This window comes from Gouania willdenowi, chromosome 21, assembly GCF_900634775.1.
Source record: "Gouania willdenowi chromosome 21, fGouWil2.1, whole genome shotgun sequence".
In the NCBI taxonomy this organism is placed as follows: Eukaryota; Metazoa; Chordata; class Actinopteri; order Blenniiformes; family Gobiesocidae; genus Gouania; species Gouania willdenowi.
This window is the reverse complement of record NC_041064.1, coordinates 13,234,057-13,261,044: the sequence shown is the minus strand read 5'-3', so window position 1 is coordinate 13,261,044 and position 26,988 is coordinate 13,234,057. Positions and strand designations below refer to the sequence as shown.

The 26,988-nt window shown below is 36.9% G+C and overlaps 3 protein-coding genes across 4 annotated transcripts; 2 read left to right on the top strand and 1 right to left on the bottom strand.

The window, feature by feature from the left end:
• The first annotated feature begins 419 nt into the window (after positions 1–419).
• On the top strand, positions 420–16,360 carry gpr155a (G protein-coupled receptor 155a). 2 transcript variants are annotated; one of them, XM_028435962.1, is made up of 16 exons: positions 422–676; positions 787–1,281; positions 2,726–3,125; positions 4,045–4,213; positions 4,302–4,457; positions 4,860–4,943; positions 5,031–5,151; positions 6,280–6,364; positions 6,805–6,895; positions 6,982–7,189; positions 8,899–8,985; positions 10,717–10,847; positions 12,185–12,280; positions 12,361–12,425; positions 14,814–14,951; positions 15,400–16,360. In XM_028435962.1, the coding sequence occupies exons 2-16, from the start codon at positions 852–854 to the stop codon at positions 15,593–15,595; spliced, it is 2,457 nt and encodes an 818-aa protein (XP_028291763.1). In that variant the 5' UTR covers positions 422–676; positions 787–851; the 3' UTR covers positions 15,596–16,360. The 2 variants fall into 2 exon arrangements, with proteins under 2 accessions (XP_028291764.1, XP_028291763.1); XM_028435963.1 differs by lacking the exons at positions 12,185–12,280; positions 12,361–12,425 and having other exon boundaries at positions 420–676; positions 15,400–15,536.
• scrn3 (secernin 3) lies at positions 16,153–21,384 on the bottom strand. The gene is given in 7 exon segments (XM_028436160.1): positions 16,153–16,681; positions 17,045–17,225; positions 17,327–17,489; positions 17,712–17,921; positions 19,018–19,217; positions 19,733–19,861; positions 21,371–21,384. Coding segments are annotated over 7 exon segments (1,059 nt in total). The 3' UTR covers positions 16,153–16,519.
• cirsr (corepressor of RBPJ and splicing regulator) lies at positions 20,919–26,949 on the top strand. The gene is made up of 10 exons (XM_028437037.1): positions 20,919–21,454; positions 22,145–22,239; positions 22,506–22,579; positions 22,693–22,706; positions 23,034–23,086; positions 23,182–23,230; positions 23,563–23,683; positions 24,868–24,974; positions 25,484–25,569; positions 26,028–26,949. Exons 1-10 carry the CDS (start codon positions 21,383–21,385, stop codon positions 26,629–26,631), a joined length of 1,275 nt encoding a protein of 424 aa, XP_028292838.1. The 5' UTR covers positions 20,919–21,382; the 3' UTR covers positions 26,632–26,949.
• The last annotated feature ends 39 nt before the right edge of the window (positions 26,950–26,988 follow it).

The window sequence follows — 26,988 nt, the reverse complement described above, 5'->3', positions numbered from 1 at the left end:
TGTCAATATTATTAATAGTATTATTATTATATACTTTTCATGTACTATAATAACGTTTGGTTGTATATTGGCCTGTTTGTATTGTTAAAATGAAAATAAAGATTAAAATAACGGAGACGTCATCATTGCGCAAGTTGTACCATAAAGGGTGTGGGGGTTTAGACCGTACCACTAGATAGAAAAGGGGGGGGGGGGTGAAATTATTAGAAGCGTAATAAAAACACACAGTGTTCTATTGAATCGGGCAATTTTAAAATTAATTTCTATATTGTTTGAAGTCAACATCTATATTTATAACTTATTGTTGGAGCTAGCACATTTCTACTTTAATAACAGACTCACTTTGTCCCTAAACTTCTATTAGTGGCGGAGAGCCGTTTACTGATAGTCCCCGCCCATTTCTATTTCTAAAGACCTGATTGGTGAAAATATTCTGGGGTTATGAAAGTTGCAGAGTGTTCCCTGAACACAACATCCATGAGGTCTGACTGATAAACACGACACGACACGACACGACAGGCTTACGGTTTGTTTGGGTCGGAGGGTGGTCTGAAAACTGTGGTCATGGGTGTCAGGATGTGACCCTGAGCCCGGCGGCTAAACGTTTGCTCTCTGTCGGTAACTTTGCCGTATCATGACAGAAATGGACGTCAAGAGGACACAAGCACCGTCAGAGGCGAGTGTGAAAGTTAATATTTGAGCACTAGCCCATTCAAAGTCTACGAATGAGTAGTTCTACTCACAGAGTGTTATTTTAAGCTGTAAGTTGTTCCTCTTTTTGTGCAGTTGTGGACCATGAGTTAATGCGAGAAGAAAACAGGTGTGACAGCAGCCGATAGAGCCTCAGAGTGATGATGGAGGTCCAAACTACAACAACCTCTAGCTTCAACAGCTCAGGGAACCAGCCATCTCCATCCCTCACCTCCACCATGTCCATTGATAAACTCATCCCAGCTCTCTTGGAGTGCTTTGGGATCATCCTGTGCGGATACATCGCAGGCAGGACCAACATTATCACCTCCACTCAGGCCAAAGGTTTAGGGAATTTTGTCTCCAGGTTTGCTCTTCCTGCTCTGCTCTTCAAGAACATGGTGCTGTTGGACTTCAGCAATGTCACCTGGTCTTTTCTTTGGAGCATCCTCACTGCCAAAGTGTCAGTGTTTGGCATTGTGTGTGTCCTCACACTGATGGTTGCCAGCCCTGACAGCCGCTACAGCAAAGCTGGGATCTTTTCCATATTTGCTACACAAAGCAATGACTTTGCTTTGGGATATCCAATAGGTAAGCTCTCTATCCCACCTCAGCCTTCTTTAATGTTATGCTGCTCATCTAATCATATGCTTTCATGTTTTCATAACATTTGTCCAAAAGTGTAATTATAATGAAAACTATTTTGAATTAGTATTGAGTGGTGTTTTGTGTTGGGTGCTGTGGTATTTAAATGTTTATATACCGTAGAGGTGTCCCGATCCGATATTGATATCCGATATCAGTCCGATATCAGCCGGAAAACGAATATCGGATTTTATCGGCCTGCATCTAAAATCACCGATAAAATTTTCCTTCTATCCATAGGTGACTGTGGTTCACACTCCAACAAAGTAACCTACTGTTGCTGACTATTGTTCTCTGTTTGAGTAACATCACTTAATCAAGCCTTTTCTAACATTCCACACTACAAAATAAGCAATAAATGTATGTATGATTTGTGCTGATATCATATCGGATCATTATCGGTATCGGCCGATACGCAAGGCTGCAATGGTATTGGTATCATATCGGAAGTGAAAAAGTTGTATCGGTACATCCCTATTATACAGGGTTATGCATGTTTAATGTGTATTTAATCAGAATCAGAAAAGTTTTATTGCCAAGTGGAGTTTTTAACAATACAAGGAATTTGACTTGGTGGATGGTACAAAACACAGAAACAGTAGAACAATAATTATAGTCTGTAATGTATAAAAATAGAATCTAATGCTTTGCTAACTAGTACAAATTAGTGTGCTGTATTGTAATGCTATTGATAAACAAGAAGACATAGTCATCATCATCCCCCGCCCAATTGGTTCTCATTATAACTCACAAACTTTTCCTAAATGTCCTAAATCTAACAACTTAGATGTATACATAAGAAAATATTATCACATCATAATATGAAATTACTAACTATCTTAAATGGTTTCTAAGAAAAGCTGTCCTCTTTGAAGATAATCTCGAACAGAGTAAAAACTAGTTCTGAACTACGACCTGGCCCGTGGCCCACGCCGAATAGCACGTACCACGTTCTCGAGAATTCAGTGAAATGACTCGGTGGAAAACAAATGAAATTGTGCAACGTAATTTGCATTGAATTGCCTTTTAAAGCGATATATCACATGACTATGTTCCAATAAATTTAGAAATTATTAGAAAAGGGGGTGGTCTTTTGAGAAGGTCCCCTAGAGGGTGTTGACATCCGCTCATACATAGAATATTAATGTGAATTTACAGCCCGATTCAACGAGTATTGAAATATAAGTTTGTAGTGTCCTTTCTTTTGTGCATTCGTGTTCATAGAAGTACATTTAAATAGGGGAAATGTACATGACGGTGCATTATCCAGCAGTAAAATCTACAAGTTGTTATTGTCTATGATTCTGCAGCAGAATTCTAGCATGAATAAGTCAGGTGTGTCAGCTTGATTACTGTTCCATCCAGCTGTGGTTATTTATTTCCTCCACAGTGGAAGCCCTCTATAAGAGCACTCACCCAGAGTACCTGCAGTATATCTACCTGGTTGCACCCGTGTCGCTGATGCTGCTGAATCCCATTGGCTTTGCTCTCTGTGAGATCCAGAAGTGGAAGAATGAGGGAGACCGCCAGCAGAATAAACTCCTGATAGTGGGAGGAGTCATTTTCCAGGTCATCAAGAACCCCATCGTATTTATGGTCGTCATTGGCATCATTGCTCACTTCGCCCTGCATCAGACCATTCCCCCCTTCATGGTGGAGTTTGTTGATGGTCTGGCCAACTCTTTTGGAGGAGCTGCTTTGTTCTATCTGGGCCTTTCCATGGTAGGCCAGCTGGGGAAGTTAACCAAATCCACAGTTGGGACGCTGATATTACTCATCACAGCTAAACTGTGAGTAGAAGTCATTAAGATACATTTGAAATATGTTTAGAAATCATTGCGTTGCTATAATAAGGTCTCCTTTTGTTCTGTGGAGGCAACCAGTTTCCCCACATGCTGTTTGCTGTTAATGGTTTCATGACTCATTCATTTCTCAGACCTGTAATTGTTCTCAGTGAAATGACTCATCAACCATAAACATAATACACAGGTGCTTAATGGTGTAGACATGGCTTTAAAGGACTTCTACAAAATCAGGACATATTTTTTAAATGATAGTGAACTTGGATCAAAACTATTATTATTATTATTATTATTTTAGAATGTGTTTATTTGGGCTGAACAATTATGGCCAAAATGATAATCACGATTATTTTTTTATCAATATTGTAATCACTATTATAATCACAGTTTATTATGTTAGGGAAAAATCTGTATTTCTTTTGCACTCATTTTCAAAAAAACAATATATGAACAGTTTACAGTGCAAAATAAAACTTTAAATAACAATTATACCAAAAAAGATCAGTTAACCCAAGAATTTAAAATGTACAAAAGGTTAACTGAATAAATACACTATTACAGAGCGCTTTCACGAAATGCAACTCATTGGGAGCCTTTACAGCTCTCATCAATTCACAAAATGACTCAAAGCTGCCGCTGACTAATGGTTGAGAAAGTGCCTAATTTAATATGCATCAGATCCAGAGATCCACATTTTAAATGTAAATATTTTACCCATGATCAAGTTAATTTTATCGTTGCAACCAAAATCGTGACCACAATTAAAATTCAATTAATTGTGCAGCCCTAGTGTCTATCCTAATATTTCTTTTACAATAATTATCTCAGACTGAATTCTGTTCTGTTCCTCTCAGTGATCAGGAATGCTACATGCACATGACCTTAGTCTGTTGATTTTCTTTTCCAGATTGCTGATGCCGTTAATATGCAAGGACATGGTGGACCTGTTAGATAACAGCCACAACAGCACTTTGAACCAATCCAGTCTCTCTGACTATGCTTTCATTTACGGGGTGTTCCCCACTGCACCCAGTGTGGCTCTTTACGCCATTTATTACAACACAGAGCTAGAAGTTGTGAGTTTCTTCCAAAGGCCATGTTTTTAAATTGTAATAATAAGATTTTTCCCCCTCGTGAATCACTGTTTGTGTGTTTTATCAACAGGTGACCGCTGGGATGGTAATCAGCACTTTTCTTGCAGCACCGATTATGTACGTTACAGCCTGGTTGATCACCATCAGGTCAATGGATCCCCAGCTTTTATTGGATTCTTTGCAGAGCGTCAGATTTAACATCAGTATATTGAGTTTAGTTGCACTGGTGAGTCACAGCCTGACATGCCATTGGTATAAAAATGGGCTTGTATCTGTCTTTTCTTTTATATTCTTTAATCTGTTAAACTAAAGTCACATTTAAGGAATGACAACCTCATTTAAAGTGTTAAAATGTTCCTGCGTGCTGAGGATAAAATTCACTGGTATTTAGAGAATCTGTGTTTTGAGTCATTTCACGAGTTTCGAAACCAAATTTCCCAGTTCCCCTTTCTGAGGATCGTGAAAGTAAAAGCCTCAGCGTTAGAATAGTGCTTCACGTGTTCTTGTCTGGTTCTTTGTATCATTTTTAGTTTAGTTAACCTACCATAGGAAGTGAGAAAACCAGTATGTGTAGTTAAAGTTGCATCGTGTTATCATATCAATGCACTGAATAACATTTCTCAAACAGGTGTGGACAATAGTCGTCATGTTTTTAAGTAAGAAAATAAGGAGGTTGCCCCATATATTCTCTGTGAACCTCTTCTTTGCACAGGTACGTTTATGTCCAGATGGTGAAAATGAGATTTATTTCATTTCTGCTGGAGTAAATGCTTTTTTGTTTGTTTGTTATGGTCAACAGTGTCTAACTTGCATTGCATTGATTGTGTGGAACTTTGTGGTGAAAGGAGACAACTTCATTGGGCAGGTCCTGATTTTCACAATATTATGCATCTCGCTCTACAGTACCTACTTATGGCCAGGTACGAACCCTCCATGCAGTCATTGTTACCACACAAAGAAATGTTGTTTATCACCATGACACAATTTTTACAGTTTTATTGGTGTATTTGGTCTTTGATTGACTTGGTTGGTCCAACTGTGATCAAATGACACCAAACTATGAATAATACATGATTTAATCAGAATCTAGTAAAATAAAAACATTCAATTGTAATCAATTTAAGCTTGTTGCTCCTTCATTGTACAGGGTTCCCACAGATTTTTAAAAAGTCTTAAAAAGCATTGAATTCACAAATCTAAAAATAAGGCCTTAAATGTCATTAAAATGTCTTAAATTAATGTTTGAAAAGTCTTTATTTAAATTTTAACACATTTTTATGATTGTAATTGGTCTCACATTTCAAAATAAATGGTAACATTTGTTTAAAAATGTTTTTATAATTTACCGTAACATTGCGCAATCACAACAGCGGAACCAACTACAAAACAGTGAAATGGTTGCAACAGGACCTTCAACAACATGGGGAAATGTAAATTTAACAAAAATTATTTTTCCAACAAAGAATTTTCTTCGTGGTTTTTTGTGTATTTTACTGTCAGTTTGTGTATTTTTGTGTGTTGACTTTGGAGGCTGCCAGTTGCACGTCTGCACTAGACACTGGAAAAAATGTAACTTAACCCTATGTAATGAATGTGGCGTTTTTTCCTTCCTCACTTGTGTTTACTGTGCAGTTGGTCTTAAATTGAATTTCAAATGGCAATAAAAAGTCCTAAAAAGTCTTGAATTTAATTTGACTGAAGCTGTAGGAACCCTGTCATAACAAAGGTGTTAAGTTGAATTTGTGTTTGTAATGGTGAGAAAATAGTTCAGTTTAAACTATGTGGACAACAAGTTAGAGGGGTTTTGTAATGAAAGCAAACTAATGATTGCGACATCTTGCACTTGGTTGCAGTTACTGTTTGTTGAGGTTTTGGTGCCATTAGAGCTTATTATGCAATTTGAAGCTAATCTCAATGTTTCATGGTAATATAAAGAGAATACAGTGCCAGTTGCGTGAATAAACAACACTTTCTTCTAAAACACGGAAATGTGTTTTTCTTTAACCATTATTTATGTATTGCTGATGATGCATATCTTTGTGTTTTAGGTTTAATCGCTCTCTCTGTCGTGCTGTTGAAGAAATTTGATGATCTGAAGGTTTCACTGGGCATGTTGGTAATTGCAGGCTGGGGGTGAGTCATTTTATTAAGGTACATAGAAATGCAACCAGACTCGTGTGCAGCAGGGAACCAACAGTACCTGCCTTCACAATGCACTAGTTTGAATGGTTTATTTAATTTGGCTCAGTTACTGACTTGTTTCAAGTTTCTTCATGTCTTATTACTGTATGTTCAGTGCTGCTGTAATGGTTGGGATTCAACACTGCATGACTAATATTATCTTATCAGAAGTACAAAGAGCACTTTACACAGAGCTGACCTACTCACAGATTACAGTTAAGTTAGTTATGATTTGTACAACCTTAAAGTTTGGCATATGAAATAAAGTGTTTTAAAGTTTTAATGATAAATTGACATTTACAGAAAATGCACTGAAAGGCTTTCTGCGCTCTTGTTGGTGTAAAGTATCAACTGTTGCTGTTATCTATTTTAAAGGCTGTATGTTGTTGCAGGGTACCCGTGTCGGTAACTGCTGTTTTGCTCTTGGCGGGTCAAAGAGTCTATGGTGAGACGGATGTGTTCTTCTTCTATGGCAGACTACAGGTGAGCAAGGCAGACATGTTCCATGTTGCCTGTTTGAGGATTAGTCTCACAGATGTCTGCGTTCTCTCTGCATGCTTGTCTTACAGATTATCTGCACCTTGGTTGTACTTTCACTCAGTGTCCTCCTGACCGGAGGTTCATTGATTTGCCTCAGTAGAGAAAGCTGGACTGAAAAAAAGAGAAGTGAAGAAGGAAACACTTTGTTTGTCCCAGAGGAGGAGCCGACAAGGGACAGGGATACAAAAAACCAGCCTCAGTACGAGCCTGTCGGCCAATTTGAAGATCCAAATGGAGGTACTGATGTTCATATTTGTTGCATTGACTTCAACAGTTCTGTTTTTTATATTATTAAACACATAGTTTCATGTACCAGAGGCCAAAACAACAAAAGTGTGTTGTTTAACTTCGAACTGTAAAACACATCAAGAAATTGAGAAAGTTCATAGGCTGTTGCTACCTCTAGAAATGCTTTACACATTTTTTAAATAATTAAAATATATATATATGTCATTATGTAATCTAAACCAAGGTACATATTCTTATTGAAAAAAAAATCCCAATAGACACCACCAATTGAAAATGTAAAAAAAAAGATGAAACTTTGTAGCTTATATTAACAATATACAGTCATTCAAAGTGTCTTAAATACAAATCAAACAAAAACTACAATTGATCTTTAGTCTGTTAAATATTGTTTTGTTTTATATAATGTATTTTTATATAATGTTATTTATATAATATATACATATATTGTTATAATTATAAAATACTGCATGTTATTTAATGTGTATTTTTAGAGAGTTTTATGAATATCACAAGTTAAGGTAGCTTTATTTGCACACAGACGGGGACAGGGAGCGGCACAGTTTTCAAAAATGTTTTTTAGACAAATCAGATGAAATTGAATAATTTCCCACGGCACACCTGACTATCAGTGATTTTAAAAACCCTCATCTAATCTATCGTTATGTAGCTCTATTTTAAAGAAACCCGTATACATGCCCTGCTCCTGTGTTGTATTAGGTGAATGGGTGAGTCAGAAACGATCCTGGACAAGCCCCCACTTTGTCACAAAACTCTGTTCATGAGGCATGTAACCAACTACAAGCGAGTAGCGAGTTAGCATTGCATAGATTGTTCTTTGGAGATTTTCTAGTATAAACTGGGTGTGTCTCTCAACTGCTCCATGACCTCTGCCCATAATCAAGGTATTTTTTATTCCCCGCCACAAAGTGAAAGGGGGTCATTGGTTTGGGCTCCATCCGTCTGAGTTAAAGGGGACAGCTTTTCTCAGAAACTGTTTAAGATAGGATAACCAATACCTTGATGGAGTTTAAAAACAAGAAGTGCCCACTTCTCATTTTCGGAGTTATTGCCCTTGTTTTGTTTTTTTCATTCTGGGTGAGTTTGTGTGTTTTGACTTATCATTGTTGCCATAGTAGTTGGAAGTCGCCATCTTGAAAGCCCATGGCCTACTGGTCTCTACTAACTAAGTTCTCGTATTTTCGGCTTGAAAAAACATATGCATGTGAGTATGTTTAAGTAACTATAGCACTCCTAAGACTGTGTTTGTTAAAGTTAAGTATGAATGTTGTTATATAAATCACTGCCGATCACGGTAAATGTTTGCATGAGCATGGGTTACCTTGTTGGAGTTCGAAAATGAGAAGCATGCAATAATTTTTTCTGGAGTTATTGCCCTTGTTCTGGGTTTTTTTGGTGGGGGATGTTGATATTTGCTGCCTAGGGTTTAGTTACTCTTCAAACGAAGCAAACAAAAGCTTTATCTCCACAAACAGGTTAGCCTAATAGGTGCTTCGGAAAATACAATTTAGAATAAATAAATTTCTTGTAAAACAAACAAAAAAAACAAAAAACTGACACGCCATATTCTGATTGTACATTCACTTTTTTGGTTTCATACTCTTTTAATTGAATAGTTTGCATTTTATTCTTTTTTTTTTACTAAATCTGTTAACTCTTCACTGTTGCCTCCTTAACAGGCCTCACATGTGGCTGCACATCGGACCAGCGCATGCCAGACATGATCATCCCCATAAATGTTGGCAACACACACCCCACATTAGCAGGTATTGTAATGATCGGAGTGTCGCACACATACGCATTTGACATAGTTTGTGATTCATAGCGACACTGGCCACGATTACATGATGTTTTTTTAATTCGGAATTAGTTATTCCGAATTAAATTCATAGTTAGTTATTCCGAATTAAATTCGTAATTAGTTATTTCAAATTAAATAATTCGGAAATAAAGTGTTCTGCTTTGTGTTTAAATGGAAATAGTAATTCCAAACTGAGGTTTACATGGAAAACCGGTTTATTCGGCTTTAGTTAATTCCGCTTTAGGTCTGGGGGTTGGGAAGGCTCTGATTGGACAGGGGGAGAACATGACGTATCACGTCGATCACGTCTATTGGGAGAAACACACAACAAACCTTTTTATTGTCGGCTGTAACACAGAAGACCACACATGAGAACTGTTTTCACTTTTATTTTGAATGTAGTTTTTTTTATTTTTTATTTTTTTTTTTAAAAGGATTTTTTGGGCTCTAGTGGCCTTTATATGACAGTTGCTTGACAGGAAAGGGATCAGAGAGAGCAGGGAATGACACGCAGCAAGGGGTCCCAGGCCGGGAATCGAACCTGGACCGGCTGCAGGTGAGGAACTATAGCCTCCGTACATGGGGCGGGCGCTCAACCCACTGAGCTACACACCACCCCATTTTGAATGTAGTTTTGAATCAACAGCTGGACATTAACACGCTTTGGTTCACGGAGCGGAAGAGAGATGGGACTTAATCACCAGTAAATAAAGCCCAGTAAAACTCTGGAAAACAATAACCAGGAATAAATAGTTGCTCCCTGGTAAAGATAGTAGCTCTAACAACTGTTACAATGATAAATTTGGTGATATTACAGCCTGTGTAGCAGTATGAGGGCGCATTTATTCCGTCTCCAGGTCTTAGTATTACCCATCCAATGAAGCCTGTTCCGTTTGCTGATCTCCATGTGTGTGATAAGTCCTTGTGTCTGTGTTAATGTCCGCATGTTTATCCCTCCGTCCATCCCCTTTTTTCATTATATCCATGTCTTTAAGGCTCTTATTCATTAGTGTCGGCTTTATTCTGGGCCCCCATGTTGGATTATGTCATTGCCGCAAGTTGCACATGCGCAGAACAACCGGAATTAACTTAAAGCGGAATTAGGTGTTTTTAGCTGTTTACAAGAAAGAGGAATTATTAAATTCAGAATTAAAAGTGGAATAAACCAGCCACCTAATTCGGAATTAAGTTTAATTCGGAGTTAAATTAGCATTAGGAATTAAGTGTATACAAGGTCAGGTTAAAGAGGAATTAAGTTTTATTCTGCTTTAACAAGGAAATAAAGCTCCCATGTAAACGTGGCCATTCATTACTTGAATATCCAGGAACTCCCTGCACTGGATCCAGACGCAGGTCTACAGCAGCTCAACTGTGGCTGAAAGATACCATGTCTAAAAAAAGTGTTAATTGTCTTTGTTTTTTGAAAGTGGACAAACTTAAAAAGGTGACACTTTTCAAAAGATATTGTGGCACTACAGTGGAAAAAAGTAAAATGGGAAGTAACTATGGAGCTGAGCTTAAAAAATAGTTTTATTTCAGTTATCTTGAAATAATAGCGTTTGATCAAATAGAAAAATATTTTTGTTTGTATTGATTTACTTTATTTTTACTGTTAAAATGTAACTCATCTTTGAGGTTAGTAAAGATGTAAGTGTTTGGATTAACTGTTTTATTTGGTCTGTGGTGTTACCTTCAGGTCATTGTGAGATCAGCTGTGGATCCACAGACTGTCTCCTAGTGGAAGACGTGGAGCTCCAACAGGTCGGAGACAGACAAGTGGCCCGTCATGTGCTGTTGTGTCTGCTTCTGACTGTCAGCAACCTCGCTGTGAGTAAAACACTACCTTTCAGCTCTGCAGTGACAGCAAGCCAAGCCTTCATTTGCCTGCACATTATATTTATTGCTTCGCCAACCAATACAGAGACAAATGACTGAGCTGTGTTATTTCCTGCTCTGAGATGCAAAATTGACACCAGTGCTTTCTTTACAATGACTGTTTTTTGTGATGAATCTGAATGTACAACATTGCGTTAAAGAATGTGAATTATTTTTGAATCCTGAAATATAAAGATATGTGTAAGTAAGTAAGTAAGTAAGTATTTATTTATAAAGCGCTTTTCGCAGATAAAATCACAAAGTGCTGTACACAGAAACAATAAACATACATTTACATCACATGTGTAGCATCATAAAAGGGCAGTAAAAATTAAAAATAAAATCTTGTTAACTAAAAGCTTTTTTGAAAAGCGAAGTCTTCAAATGTTTTTTAAAAGTGTCCACGCAGTTCATCTCCCGGAGAGACTGGGGCAGACCATTCCAGAGTCTGGGGGCTGCAGCCTGGAACGCCAGGTCTCCTCTGGTTTTAAATTTGGTTTTTGGGAACCTTAGTAGACCCTGACCTGAGGATCGAAGGCTGCGTCCTGAAGTGTAGGGACACAACATGTCTGAAATGTATAGAGGAGCCTGGCCATGCAAAGCCCGGAATGTTAGAACCAGTATTTTATATTCAATCCGGAAATTGACAGGGAGCCAGTGCAGGGAGGAAAGTATCGGGGTAATGTGTGATGTTCTGGGCGTACCGGTCAAAAGTCTGGCAGCAGCATTTTGAACCATTTGGAGTTTACACAGGGTCGACTTATTAAAACAGGTAAAAACTGAGTTACAGTAGTCAATGCGGGACGAAATAAAAGCATGGATGACCAGTTCCAGATCAGGTTTGGACAGTAGATGCCTCACTTTTGAGATATTTCTCAAAAGTGAGGCATGTATAAACTTTGTGTGTATAACTTTGTGTGTATAAACTTTTTTTTCTGCATACCAAAATAACACAAAAGATTAATTAAAAGGCCAGTAGTTTTTTTGTTGTTGTTGTTGTTGTTTTTTTAACTTAATGTAAATGAAAAAAAAGACTAAAATATAATTTGTTTTTGTGCTTTGGGGTAAAGATAATATATTATCAATATATGACCTCACATTTCCATTGTGTCCATTGTGCTTCTACCACATTTAAGCACAGAGATGGAACTACTGTCATTGAAATATGATTATATTCAAAAGTTATAAAACGTATACAGTACATTGCAAAAATGTTCCTCACCACAGAAAGGGCCGATATGAATTTGATGGCGAGCAGAGTAAAAGCCGTATCTTTCCTATATTTCTAGAATGTGTCCAGCTGCCTGTGGTTACTGTTGAGCACTTCTCCTGGTCGACTGTCCTTAGAGCTGTTGTTTTTCTGTGCTGTGACAAACTACGGTCAGGTTAGTGTTAGAAATGCAACAGCTTTCCTTTCCTCTAACCTGATTTTGCAGGTGTCATATTTTATCCTTTCTTTTAACAGGGAATTCTTTCCTTTGCTATTTTTGGGCTGGACAAGCATTTGATCATACAGCCTTTCAAGAGAAGGTAAAAACCTTTAGTTTCTTTTAATTTGTGGAACACTAAAGCTGGGGAGCATTGATACACCTATGTGGGATTACCTACTTTAACTACAGTTGCTCCAAAACTCAGTAATACACATCAAGTATTTTAATATATAATGTTTTTAAAAGATTAGTTAAAGAGCTCATGTTAAGCCAAGTCAACTTTTCTATGCTTTAAACATGATAAAAGTGCTATATGGGCTTCATACACATGCCCAAAGTGTTTTTTTCATTGATTCATCAATCATTAGTTAGAGGGTGATTTGCTCCTTTCTTACTGTAAGGCAAGCACAAATACCTCGCTCCAATTTGATGACGTGTTCTTACTTTGATGACGAATTTGACACGGAGAAGCTGGAGAAGCCGCGCCTCCAGGAAGCTCTCTGTCGTGATTGACATGTAAACAGACACTTCCACGAAGGTGAGCATTTCAGCATCCTTTGCGCAGTGCTATGCATGTATTTTCTACATATGTACCGGCGAATGCCCCGCCCCCACGTTTATAAAGCAGCATGAGCTGCAGTGGGTGGAAGGAGGACAGACATCCTCTGGAAGTCAGTGTCCTGACTATAGACACACCCACTCATGAATATGCAATATAGGCCACAAATCAGCCTGTTTGTGTAGAGTTGCTCAGAAAGTGACTTTTCAGAGGCTAAAACTCTGGAAAACGGGCGAGATTTAGGAAAATAAACCTCAAATACTATGTTTTTGGGGAGCTTGGAACAAATGGATATGGGTGAAAAATAGCATGATATGGGACCTTTAATGATTTTGTCTTACCTTGTTGGCTGCTTGACTTTCATCTTGTTGAAAATGTACAATCATCGTGTTTTCTGCCGTTTGGTGCATAAATCAAATATACAATCTGTGTATAAGTGAAGGAAATTCGTATCGGATTATATCGGCCTGCATCTAAAATCTGTGATATAATATATATTGTTTTTATTGGCTTTGACGAGGCTATTTTTCTTTTAATGTATTTTATTCCATTGTAGAATTTAAGGCAGGGTTTAAAATTTTCCGTCTCTATGACGGATTTCCGTCAATTCATACACAAAAAATGAATAAAATACTGTAATGATGTGACTCGAGCCGCATCAAAGGTTCATCAGCCTTTAATGGAAGTTGTTACAACCCGACTACTGTAGGACTTGGTCAACGCCAAAATAAAGACACAAACACAATGGTCTTATTCTGACATTTACCTTGCTTAATACCCGCCCGCCCTTCACCAGCCTCCCAGCCAATCAACACGCAGAACACATGTAAACAAAGACAAACATTGGCAGAGAAAGCTGCCTTTACGGCCATGGGAAACCACAACATCTGTATATATAGATATATATATATATATATATATATATATATATATAGCATAATTTATTATATATATATAGATATATATAATAAATTATGCCTCTAACAAGCTGGCGGACTAAGGGTATGCTATTTAACACTAAACTAAACATACATTTTATTATCAGGCTTAATAGGCGACTAAAACGTTGAAGGTAATAACTCTGTGACACGCGGGTCTTGTTCGGCACCAAACCGATGTTATCAGGCTTCCACATGCCCATATTCAGCAGGTATCAGCGTGACTATTAACAGCCCATTGACGCACACAAGTTGATCTGAGAGATGGGGTCTGGAGTGGAGTGGGTCTAATTTTAATAAACAGTTTATTCGAGCTAACCTAGCATGTCAGCATGGACTCGCGGTTTTTGGGAGAAGGCCTCTATACATCTTTTATCTGTGTCTCCAGATAATTTTCTAATCAAAAGTTTAAAGTAGATTTATTCTTAATTAAAAATACAATGGACATGATGTCCACATTATATATGTTTATATTTCTCAAGCAGATTATCCAATCAGAGAACAGAATGAGTCTCAGTTCACAAGAAGATGTACGTAATTGTTTGTCATTTCAGTGTAGATGAGCCACATCAAAGTACACCAGTGTCCTTTGATAGCTTCTACTTAAATGTATGAAGAAAAAAAACCTCACACGTCTCACATACATTTTATTTCCTCCTTTTGCGCTGACATTTGTCCTTAAAAACAGACCTATAAATCAGACTTGTTATGATAGAAAAACAAAAATTAAATTTTTTTTTTTTTTTTTGCTTTAAACCCTGGCTTAAGGTTAAAATGGATGTAACCCACTGGTTGATAATAAATGCCTGTTTTTCCCCTCCCTACTGTTGATGACTCTTGTTCTGTATCACTAAAACAAGTAATAAACAAGTAATAAAAGTATGTATGACTGTTAAATTGGTTTTGTATTGTAAGTAAAAAAAAAAAGTGGTATCAGGACAATGTTGTATGGAAGACTGTTTTATTATTCTTTCCTTTCTTTGTTTATTAGGTTATACAGTCTGTGCTGTCGGAAGAAACTAAATCAGCAGTCACAGACGGATCTACCCGACGACGTCAGGTTGACCTGCATCCAGTTCAGCATTTACCACAAACAGCAATGTGTTCGTGACATTGTGAAGAGAAGAGGGTGAGCACAATGTGTTGAGTCTTTTGTCGTGTGGTTTTGTTGACAGAACCAGCCTTGTAGTCGTTAAAGGTAAACAGCCTTTGTTCAGTCGGAGCAGATCTGTCTCAATGAATTCTTTTCTGGCACAAAGAAATTAGCCTGCCCTAATTTTATCATAAGGACACTTCCATATGCTAGTTTATGTATGCACAGTGGAAAGTTGTGCAAGGTCGCAAACTATAAAGACCAACTTCGCTGGTCTTGGTTCTTGCTGTGTGTGACTCGTTGCATTTTAAAGGAAAGGCATGCAAAGCAAAGTCTTGTGGCAGCCACTCACAAAAATTAGAATCTTGATTATAAGTGATGACACAGCAGTTTAGCTGTGTGTAAACGTCGGTTCCTCATTTAATCTTGTGTCTACAATAGTAGTTGGTAAATAGACATTTTGGTTGTATCTTTGTACTTTCAGATGTGAGATAACTACTGCTGTGGACTGTTTTTTTGGATGTGAATTGGTGGACTGGCTACAGAAGGCGGGTCTTTCTCAGGACCGCGATGAGGCCGTGCTGTACGGGATTCGTTTACAGAAGGGGGGGGTGTTAGAGCACCTGAAGCAGGAATACGACTTCAAAGACAGCTGCCTTCATTACCACTTCATCACTTGAAACTATTTCTTCCCAAGGATGAAATTCGTCCCTACACAGGGGGAATGACATGGAATAATAAGCCATACCAGATTGTGTTGTTTAAAGTGTTCAGAATCACTAAAATGCCCCTGGGCATTATAAAGTGGGAACTGTTGATTTGTTACAGTGTCACTTGGAAATGGTGTGTCCATTTATGCCAGTAGAGTGAAATCATTGTCAATCCATAGTTTGTAATGACATCTGAACATGTGCCAGTATCTCTTGGACTAAGAGGGATATAAATGTCAGGTGATTAAACAAACTTTGTTTGTTTTCTCAGGCTTTTTAAAAAGTTTTTTTCCGCTTTGTTTTATTACAATTTAAGTGAGTGAAGTACAGTGTTGTACAAACATTTCAATAAAGGAGTAAAGGGCAAAGCTAAACCTACTTAACTTGCTATGCAGCATTTGCACTTTAAAAAAAAAAGTGGTATTTAATTAGAATAACATTTATACCATTAAATACCATTTATTATTTTTATTTATTTTTAAACTGTTTTAACTGAAAAGGTGTTAACATAAAAAAAAAATGCAGGATGTAGTTCCAGTGGCACTAATCTGGTTATAATGTTTTTATTTCAGAAAAAGTCATTTTCTTACACACAATATTAAATCCCGAGGCTTAAATTGCTACAAGGTGTAAAATTTGCAGACAAAAATGTAGTGAATTTGTTTGAATACAACATTCAACTTTGCTCATTGTACACTGGATTTTTGTGTGAAATAAAACTCTTTTTGAATTTTACACATTTCTGCTTCAGGTCTTTCCAACGTTGGACGTGTGACTTTGACGCTTTTGTTAAAATAATCTTCTAGTGTTAATCATAGAAACAGGTTTGTACCAAACTCAAAGGTCACTACCATTCAGTGCTTGTTTACTGTTTCTGCCTGTGTGCTGGTTGCTTTAGTGGGTGTTGTAGACGGCCACTTCCTCCTGAACTGAAGTAGAGAACTGGTTCACCAAACATTCCTGCTCCATAACACCATGTGAAAGAAATTCCTCCATTGTTTCCATTGTGTTCTTCTCAAGCTTCCTCATGTTTTCTGTAATCTTCTGTCCTCTGTCCTACACCAAAAAACAAAGTGTCAAAATGAAGCTTAAAGCTGCTCCCCACAATCACTCTTTAATCAGATAGAGACGTAGTGTAGGCCTCATTGATCAATACATTTAAGATTATTTGCTCAAAAAAAAATGAAAGAAGTAAAGGCACTTAATGAATCAATTTACAGGACTTCCCATTCCACAATGCAATGCAAGAAAATGTCAACAAATGGAGGATTTACAGTGGAAATGAAAACAAACTTTCAAGCAGCAATTTCAACCTTTTTTCCACTTTTATTGGAGCAAAATCTGTTTGATTATCATTTAAAAAATGAGCGTGGGTAACTTTAAATAAACAAATGAAAGTTTTCAGATAGAAATGCAGACCTTATAGGAGTCGATGATGGCCGCCACTACTTTGTGTTTGACAAATAGCTGGTGTTTACGGTCAGGTTTGCTCTGAAAGCGAGGTTTCTTCTTCACGGGGTCGTCTGAACCGTAGCTTGGGGAGGACGTCTCCTTGAGAGGCAGAGCATTTTGGACAAAAATGAAGGGTTTGAACACTGACCTGTTTTTAGAAGAAGAAAAAAAGGTCTATTCGTAACATATTACCAGTGTTTAATGTATTCTGAATGCTACTTTTAAAGACTGTGAAAGTCTGAGTCTCACTTTTCAGGATCTGGAGTTGCTGTAAAATAATGGACACCTGGCAGGGTGGGTTCTGTGGGTACCACTGACACCATACTTCCTGTTGTCATGAACATGCCTTCCATGTTGATGCCGCTGTCCTTGTCTCTCAGGATCTCCATCATTGCCTCAGCATTAATGTGACCTACAGAGGACAGCAGCAACTCCAACATTATGTGAGTGGAGGGACTGCAAAATTAAACCGTGCAGAACCAGTTTCCCAGAGCCTCATGCCCCCGAGTCTGATGTTATTTCTCAGAATACAGATGGATTAATTGCAAGGAGAACATTTGAGGAGGGGGAAAAAATTGCAATTACACTATTTTCTAAAATTGTTCAGCCCTCATTATTATTATTATTAACTAACCTTTTTTTGCTTCCAACAGCCTCTTTCCCTCACAGTATCAGCTTCCAGAAGCTTCTATTCTGGCTGTCGTGGTGAAAGAGTAGACGGTGGCGAAGTTGAACTTTATTGCATCCCACCAGCCTTTGCTCTGAGCGTACGCCCTCATTCCTGGATGCTCTTTGTCAATCGTGGTTGTTATGCCGTACTGGTTAGAGATGTTGCGATATCCACCTAGGAAAGGATCAATATTGTTAATATTAATGAATATGGAATCTTTTTCATGAAGACTGATTCCAAAGCAGCAAATCCTAATGGCTGCTGAAAATGCTGATTTGACAAACAGGTGGCGCCCTCTGTTGGACGATTATTGAAAGTGCTTTTATACACTGCTTGTTTTTATGAATGATTCATCAAGTCCAAAGAACAATCTGCTTAAAATGTTCCGCAAACGTTCAATTACTAAAACGACTGATGCATCACAACTTTAATGTTGTGTTAAGTTAAATTCTTGATGCATCTTTATACTAAAATGGTCCTTTAAGGCATTTTCTTTTCTTCATTTTTGGACAGATTAAGTTTATAGTTAATGGACTGAAATTTAATGACATAGTTTTTCACAGGCATTTATTGGTTTGTTTGTCTGTTTGCAATTTTATTTCAAAAGTACTACAAAATTGTAACTAATCCAAGACCGACCTTACGCCACTGATGAATCCATTAAATTTTGGAGGGTATATGGATCAATATATTGACTCTGGATCACTTAACTCTGAGTGCTCTTGTTTTAAATGGTATTATGTCTATTATTTTTAAATGATTAGAAATAAGAGATTAACTTTGACTATAATTTCACACTCATGGGACTCTGATTGTCCCCCTTTTTGTCTCCCATTATAACAAGTTTTTCCAGTGTTTTTCAACCTTGGGGTCACCTGGAATGTCTCGTAATTGGTAAAAAGAAAAAAAACATCTATTGATTATAATTCTATTTTTTTTTTTTTTAATTATTATTCTTTTTGAAATCAACACATCACACACAATAAATATCCAATAACTGTATTCTATACTTAAACTTTCTCAAATATAAATCCAGTTCGAATAAAAATATCTTGTCACTTTGTGCTTTAATCCTGACTACTCTCTATTTGTAACACACTTTACCAACATGATCAAAAACTAATTCTAGAAAGAAAAAAGATAGTCCTGGGGTCGCCAGAAATGTATGATATCAAAATGGGGTCACGGCCTGAAAAGGGTTGGGAATCACTGCTGTAATCTGACATGTTGGAATGTCACAATATAACAGTGGATCAATTTTTGTGATTACCTTCTATTCTCTCTGCAGCCCAGTATTTCCCTGATGTTTCCAGCAGCCATGCCTCCGTCCTGTCTGAAATGAGAAAGCTGTTGTGGTATGTGAAGCCACTGTCGTCCTCCATGCAGGATCCTCCCTGTCCGTGTTTCCCCAGCAGCTCAGTGATCACCTCCACAGCTTTATCAGCTGTAGCAGCCCTCTCCAGTCCAAGCCTTTGGAAGCAGAATCACATCACGTTAGGGCTGGGCGACATGGACCAAAACTCACATCACCAAATTTTCTCCCAAAATGGCTATGTACGATATAAATCTTGATAATGTTATTTCAAAATAAATTGAAAAAAGCCACAAAGACACATGTATTAACAAGCAGCTGCACAATATGTGCCACTTTTGTATTGTTTTCCTCTAAGTAGGCCTGCACAATTAATCAAATTTTAATTGTGATCACAATTTTGGATGCCACGATTAAATGAACCTGATCGTCAACAATATTTACGTTTAAAATGTGGGCTCGACTGCATATGAAATCAGGCACTTTGTCAACAATTATTCAGTGGCAGCTTTGAGCCATTTGGTGGATTGATGGAGGCAAACCACGAATGTGTCACAGGACTGTGGCTGCATGGAGGCCATGGTGGTCTCTAAAACCAAAGTGTATACACAGCAATACTAATTAAATAATGACTAACTATAGAAATATTAATAGTACTATATGTTACCAATACCTCTGTGGTGACCGAACAGCGCTGCCTAATTCACTCAGTAGTTGTTTCTCGTTAGTTTCATTTCTGGACTGGTTGTTGACCCGCGACACGGAAACACAAACGACACATGACGTCACGGAGTGAAGTTCGCTTCGTAACCGTCATTTCTACCTAAAGCCTTTATTATTAGGAAGTGTCTATTGATACGTAAATGCGCCTGACTCAATGATTATCCTTCCACTATATATTCCTAGTGCAAATATAATTCTTTTTTTTTTTCTGACGGTTCAAGTTTAAACTTTATTTAACATACATCATATTGCAGTCAATGTGTGAACAGCTGGAGATTCAATATACAGTACACAATAGAATTGGAAGATTGCAAGCCCCTCCCACTTTATTAGTAAAGCTACAGACGCACAGACAGAGATTCCTTGCTTTATAGATAGATAGATAGATAGATATTATATTTTGAATTTGACTTTACATATCCATAACTAAATTAAGTATATTCATTTTCCATATACCCAATAAATAGAATAAAATAATTACCCATCTAAAGAATTACTGTTACAGGTTGTGCTTGGATTAAAAATTAACTTAAAAAAATAAATAAATTAAAAGCTTGACTTGACTTGACCATTTTAACTAGCTACCCTATCAATAGACAACAACAAAAATTGCAATATTTTTTAGAAAATAGAACTCCGTGAATATCACTTTTTTGTGTATTTTTTATTTCTTTTTTTTTTTTTAGCTTGATAATCCAACATATATTCAGCAGCCGATGCTCGGAATGCTTATTTATTCAAGTGAAATTATCAAACCATTTACATTTTCTCTAATTTATGTTTTGTTATTATTTTTCCTTATGTGATGCTGACTCAATCTATTTATAAAGCAAGGAATCTATGTCTGTCTGTCTGTCTGTCTGTCTGTCTGTCGGTCTGTGGCTCAAATATCTCTGCGGTTCAGGATCAGACAGAACTGAGACTTTCAACATGGCTGCTGCTTGGTTCAAGGGTGTGCAACCGTGGATTTGTTTGGAATGCAATGATACCGTTAATAAATTATTTCTTAAATGCAGCTTGGCAGAACAGCTCAATGTTAATAAATTGTTGATGATGTCAGGTTCTCTTGAATAAAGCAAGTTCCTTTGCTGATGATGATATCATAGGTTCTCAGAGTCCCAAGCACGGATAAAGGAGCAGGGTTCAATTTTTTAGCTAGCAATTCCACCCCACATGACAGTCTTTTAATTAAATATTCTAATATTTAAAAATAATAATTTATTATATAAGATATTATTATTATTATTAGATAACAAACAATAAGGTTTTTTACCTGCTTTATGTGAAGTGTCTTGTGAATTGACGCTATACAAATTAAGATTGATTGATTAGTGAAGTTATTTTGAGACATAATGGTCTCTTTCAATAGCAAAATAACAACCAATAATCCAATAATAAACAATAATCAACAGAAGAAAGTGTGTTTATAGTTCTCTCTCCCGCTCGTGAGCACAGCGCATGTCCATTACACCAACCTGAAAGCAACTTCCTCTCTGAGTTGTTTACCTGCTGTTAAAGCTAAGCTAAGCTAAGCTAGCAGACACGGCTTCTATCGGCTGTGCTGTGTTACTCAGTCAGTTAGCTTTACCCGTAAGCAACCATGGGGAAGTCATTCGCAAACTTCATGTGTAAAAAGGATTTTCATCCTGCGTCAAAGTCAAATATAAAGAAGGTAGGGGCGAATTGTTAGCTTCATTCTATGATTTCTGACGAGCCTAGCATGCAACCTAATAGCTCATGATCTGTTAGCCCAGCTCAGTACGTAGCTACAAATATAAATTACAGCACTTATTGACAATAAAGCTCATTGTAGATCTACTCTAACTGATCACTAATATGTTTAGATGTTAACTGGGTTTTTAGTATTTAGTTGCTTAGATTTTATCATGTCTAAAAAGTGAATAAACAGATGAGTTAAGGGATGAAAAAAAAACATTGTTTTAGGAAGATATAAAGGCATTATTTGCCTCATTTTGTATATTACATTGTTGAATTAAGTAAATGATAGACAATGTAGTGTACACACTGCGTGTTTCTTTTTCTTGTTCCTTTTTAATACATTTATTATTACAGTCTGTTTTTGGAATTTGTATCAAGTATTGTGCATGTTTATCTGCCTCTGATTTCGAACCACTTGTGAATTAATAATGAGAATTAATTTCCAAATGTCTATTTACCAATATCATGTTTGTATAATTCATCTTAACATTTACATTTCTATTTCTTATTTTTATAAAGAATGTTCCAACATCTTGTTTCTGGTAATGTTTCAATAAATGAAGTTGCATGTCTTGCTTTTTTGTGACTTAAACTGATTCATGTGCTGCTTTGTTTGAGTGTGACTATTCACTTTATTCCATAGGTATGGATCGCAGAACAGAAACTAACGTTCGACAAAAGGAAGCAAGAGGATCTCATGCAGGCTTATCTGAAGGAACAGGACACCTACAACAACAGGTTTGATTATCACCTAACAAATAGGCTTTTTATCATTGGGAAAAAGTGGTATCATTTTGTCAATTTTCATACCCATATTTAAAGTTTGTGAGCTGGTTTTGTTAGAAATGAGAGACTTTCATTTAATTCATGAAACATTTATCAAATTAAATCACATCTTATTAATACATTAGCAAACCGCTGAATACATTATCTTGTATTTATTATTATATATTGATGAATCCATACACACACAAAAGCAACCTTTTTTTATTATTTATATGTAGGGTGTTAATGGGAGATGATCGTGTCAAGAATGGCCTTAATTTCATGTACGAGGCCCCACCTGGAGCGTCCAAAGGTAAATAAAACTCGGCAAAGAACACGTGTGAATGATTAATCTTCAAGAAATTAAGTATCATATTTTAATGCTCTTTCTTTTGTTCCCTTTTGTAACTTCCTGCTGTCATGAAGAGGAGAAGAAAGAGGTAAAGAAAATTACAAACCTTACACTCAAATTAGTGTTTATCTCCAACACCTGGCGTGCGTCAACCTAGAACATGCATTAAACATAACTGTGAAATTTGTATAAAGCTTAATGTTTCCTGGTTTGAAAACCTTTGAAACTGCCTCTGTTAGGGATCTAAGTATGCGCTAAATGTGTGCCTTATTAAATTTAATGATGTATGCTGTAGGCCGAGAATCATTGTAATGTCACCCTGGAAAACAAATGCAATTCATTAAATTATTGTTCTTATGAGTCTAAAGCAATATTTTTATGAACCCAAAGTCTTTCAAATCTGTTTACTTTTCAGGAGGGAGAGGAAGAATGCAAATTTGAGTGGCAGAAGGGGGCTCCTCGAGAAAAGTAATGTTTGTTTGTTTGTTTTTTCTTCTTATGTACATTTTTGTTTCCCAGTGTTATTCCAATCCTCTTTGAACTTTTTCATAATTACCCTGTAGGTACGCCAAGGATGACATGAACATCAGAGATCAGCCATTTGGAATTCAGGTGGGTGACTGGTGGAAAGCAACAAGCTAGCCCGATTATTGATAACCTTGTGTGTAAACATGAGAGAATCAAAACTAGGAGAATAAACTAAACTGGAGAGATTTTTTTCTTTTTTTCTCTTTTTTTTTAAAGTAAAATGCAATGTTTTCTTTACTCTTTAAAAAGAAAAGACAGATATAAAAAAGCTGACAGATTGGAGCACACACACACACACATTTCTAACAAGTAAAAATAAATCCTTGTTCCGTGCCCTTTCTGTTGTTTTCTGTTCTCTATGATGAGGAACAGCGCTCGTTCTCAGTATTGACTAGTTCTTTGTTCAAACATTCTAGGTGCGCAACGTGAGATGCATCAAATGTCACAAATGGGGCCACGTGAACACGGACAGAGAGTGTCCTCTCTTTGGACTGTCAGGCATCAATGCCAGCGCCGTCGCTTCTGAGGAGGCAGCAGGTACACAAGAGGATTTTGCGTATATAAATTAAAGCGTTAAGGGTGTCCTGATTAAATACTGATATCGGTCAAATACCAAAAATATCTGATTATATCAAGGCTGCATCCAACAGCTCCAATATTATACATAGTGTATGTATCGATGTATTTTTTATTAATTTAATTCAATTGTAGAATATTTGTATGTTTAAGGTTAAAATGTATGTAACCCATTGGTTAATAATTAATGGGTCAGATTTTCTCATTATAGTTGATAACTGTTGTCCTTGGTGTAATATCACTTTTCCAACATTCCATGCTAAAAAATGAACTGACTGCTGTATTTAACTTTGAATATTGCTTTTTTTTTGCAATGTTTTGTGCAGTGCACATTTCCTCCTAACTTTCATGTTTTTTGTGTTACTTTTAACCTTTTTAAAAGCCTCCTGTGGACAGGTGGTGTAAATTAGCACATGCACTAAACACTCACCAATGTAATTGTGATGTCCATATGGAATAAATGGAATAAGGAAAAAAAAAGTCATGAAAGTATGTATGATCCACACTGATATCAGATTAATGTTGGTATTGACCCACAAGAAGGCTGTATTATTCATATTGTATCAGAAGGGGAAAAATTTTATCGGGACACCCCTATTGAATGCATTTCTATTGTATGTGCTGATTTTATGTACGTAATCTGAGTTTTTTAATTGGAAACGAGTATCTAAATGTGCATTTAACTATGCGGCTGTTATTCATTACAGGAAATAAGCCAGAACCTTAGGGTGCTCAGTATTAGTTTCCAATTTTTTGTTCTCTCCATATATCACAGCTGGGTCACCGACAGTTTATTTCCTGAGCCTTGAGCTGATTTTTGACTCATGTCATCAGGGAGTTGAGTGTTAAAGTAATAATGTTTACCCCAGAAGAGTCCAGTCAGCAGTGTTGATGGTGGAGTGCCATAATGGTCCCCCTCTGGTGCAGGGAGGGAAAAAAGTGTAATTATTGTGTATTCTGATTCCTCTAACTGCTGCTTTGGCAGAGAATGATATTGTGTGATTTGCTCAGCCAGAAGTGGAGTGAGTTGATTTGATGTCCCATTCTGTTAACAAAGCCGCCTGTGAAATTCTCGCTGTGGAGATAGTGGACGCTCTGGGTCCCGGGCGTCAATGGGACTCTGAAGCTATGATTTGTGCCAACAGGTCCGTCAATGCACCCCTCGGAGTTAATGGCGGAGATGCGAAACAGTGGGTTTGCCCTGAAAAGATGTGTCCTTGGGAGGAATTCTACTGTTTGCGATCTATCGCAGGTAATTGTCTGCCTCACACTGTCATCACACACGTGTATGTTATACCCTTGAGACGGAGAACACAAACTATAGCTCGTGTACGTCCTGGGCTGCTGCTGTACATTTTTATACTTTGTTGTTTTGATCGTTTTCTAAATTGCTTTATATTTGGAATAAAAAAGTTGCGGGATATGGTACATTATTTGAAAAGGAGGTATGATTAATGTAAAAAACAAAAAACAATGATTGCATGGTTTCTAATGTGAGTATTATATTGCATTGATTGTTTATTCACATTATAGTTTTCAAATTCTTAGTAAATTGAAACTTTAACATTTAAGTTAGAAAAAAGTAAAGGGGTAGGATTAGATAAGTTTATAGTTATTCCTACGTTTTTTTGTTCATGTAAACTGAGATGTGTAAAAATGTTAAGATGCCCGATACTGTTTTGTTGTTATTTCTTGATGTTAATTTGTTTTATTTTAAACTTTACATGATGGAAATAAATCAATATTGTGTGCTTTAAACAGAATTATGTATCAAGTGAAGAAGAAGAAGATCCCGAGGTAGAATTTCTGAAGTCATTGACGACGAAGCAAAAACAGAAACTTCTCAGGTAATAAAACAATTCTTACTGTTTAAAACTTAAAAGAAATCAGGATTTTGATAGAAAATGGAACAAATGGATTAGATTTACAAAGACACCAGCATTTAAAGGATGTCAACTTTTTTCTTTTCTTGTATAGTGAAGAAAACAAATGTAAACCCCTGTGTATACTAAAACCTGATGCCATGCTTGCTGTTTATTGTTCTATGTGTATTTATATATATATGTGGAAAATATAATAAATCCTTTCAGTACAAAGACTGCCTTCAATTTATGATACTGAGAAAGAAATTATGATGCATATTTAATCACAAAAAAACTTTGGTGCTTTTTACAAACAATAATATACATTATATGATGGTATTTTAGTTCATTTTGATAATGTTTCCCTTTCTTCCTAAACATTTTAAAGGAAGTGTAGTGGAATTTTTTGTACAAACTTAACTGAATATTTTTTTCTTTTCCAGAAAACTAGACCGTTTAGAGAAGCAGAAAGACAAAAAGAAGAAGAGTAAAAAAGCAAAGAAGAAAAACAAAAAGAACCACAAGAAAAAGCGTGAAAGTAGCGAGAGCTCAAGTGAATCGTCCTCCAGCAGCAGCAGCTCTGATAGTGATTCAGACTCGGACAGTCAGAGCAGGTCCAAATGCCAAAAGAAAAAGAACAAAAAGAAGAAAGATTCCCATCGTGATAACAGTTCGGAGAGAGAGCAGCGAGTCAAGAGTCAGAAAAAGGCTTCTTCACACAGGCGCAGGTCAGCCAGCCCTCACGCCGCACAGAGGCCTAAAGAGGAGTCTGGTGATTACAGACAAACACGGACAAAGAGAGGGAGGAGCAGGAGTCCCAATCACAGCCCAAAGAGACAGAGGCACAACAGCAGGGACGGCCACAGGCCCCGCAGCTCCAGGTCTGCTTTAGACAGGAGTAGAAGCCGTGAGAAATACAGAAGTGGACAAAAAATAGACGAACACCACAGCAGAGATGGAGAGAGGAGCAAAAGTGGACGAAGGAGCAGAAGTAGAGAAAGGGAAGAGAGGAGGAGAAGTCACGACAGAGAAAAAAGGTGCTACTAAGTCTGTGTTTAAATACCTTTTGAACACAAATCTGTGCAGTGATCCCATGTTTGTCCAGCAGAGGGAAGCAATGGACAGAAAATAACTAGAAGCTGCTCAGCGCTCCCTGAAGCTGTTCATGCTGGAGATTGGAATTAAATTAGATATCCTTGCTTATCAGTTCCCTGTGAAGTGTAATCGTTATTTGAACAACAGTGATGTGTGTATGATTTTATCATTGTGTGTATATTCCCCTCAAAAACATTGTTTTTGAGGGGAATATATCACCCTATGCATCGTGACTGTAAAAACAATTTCAGAATAAAAACGGAAAAATTATAAAGTTGTTTTGTTTTTTCATTTTTATTTTAATGAAAT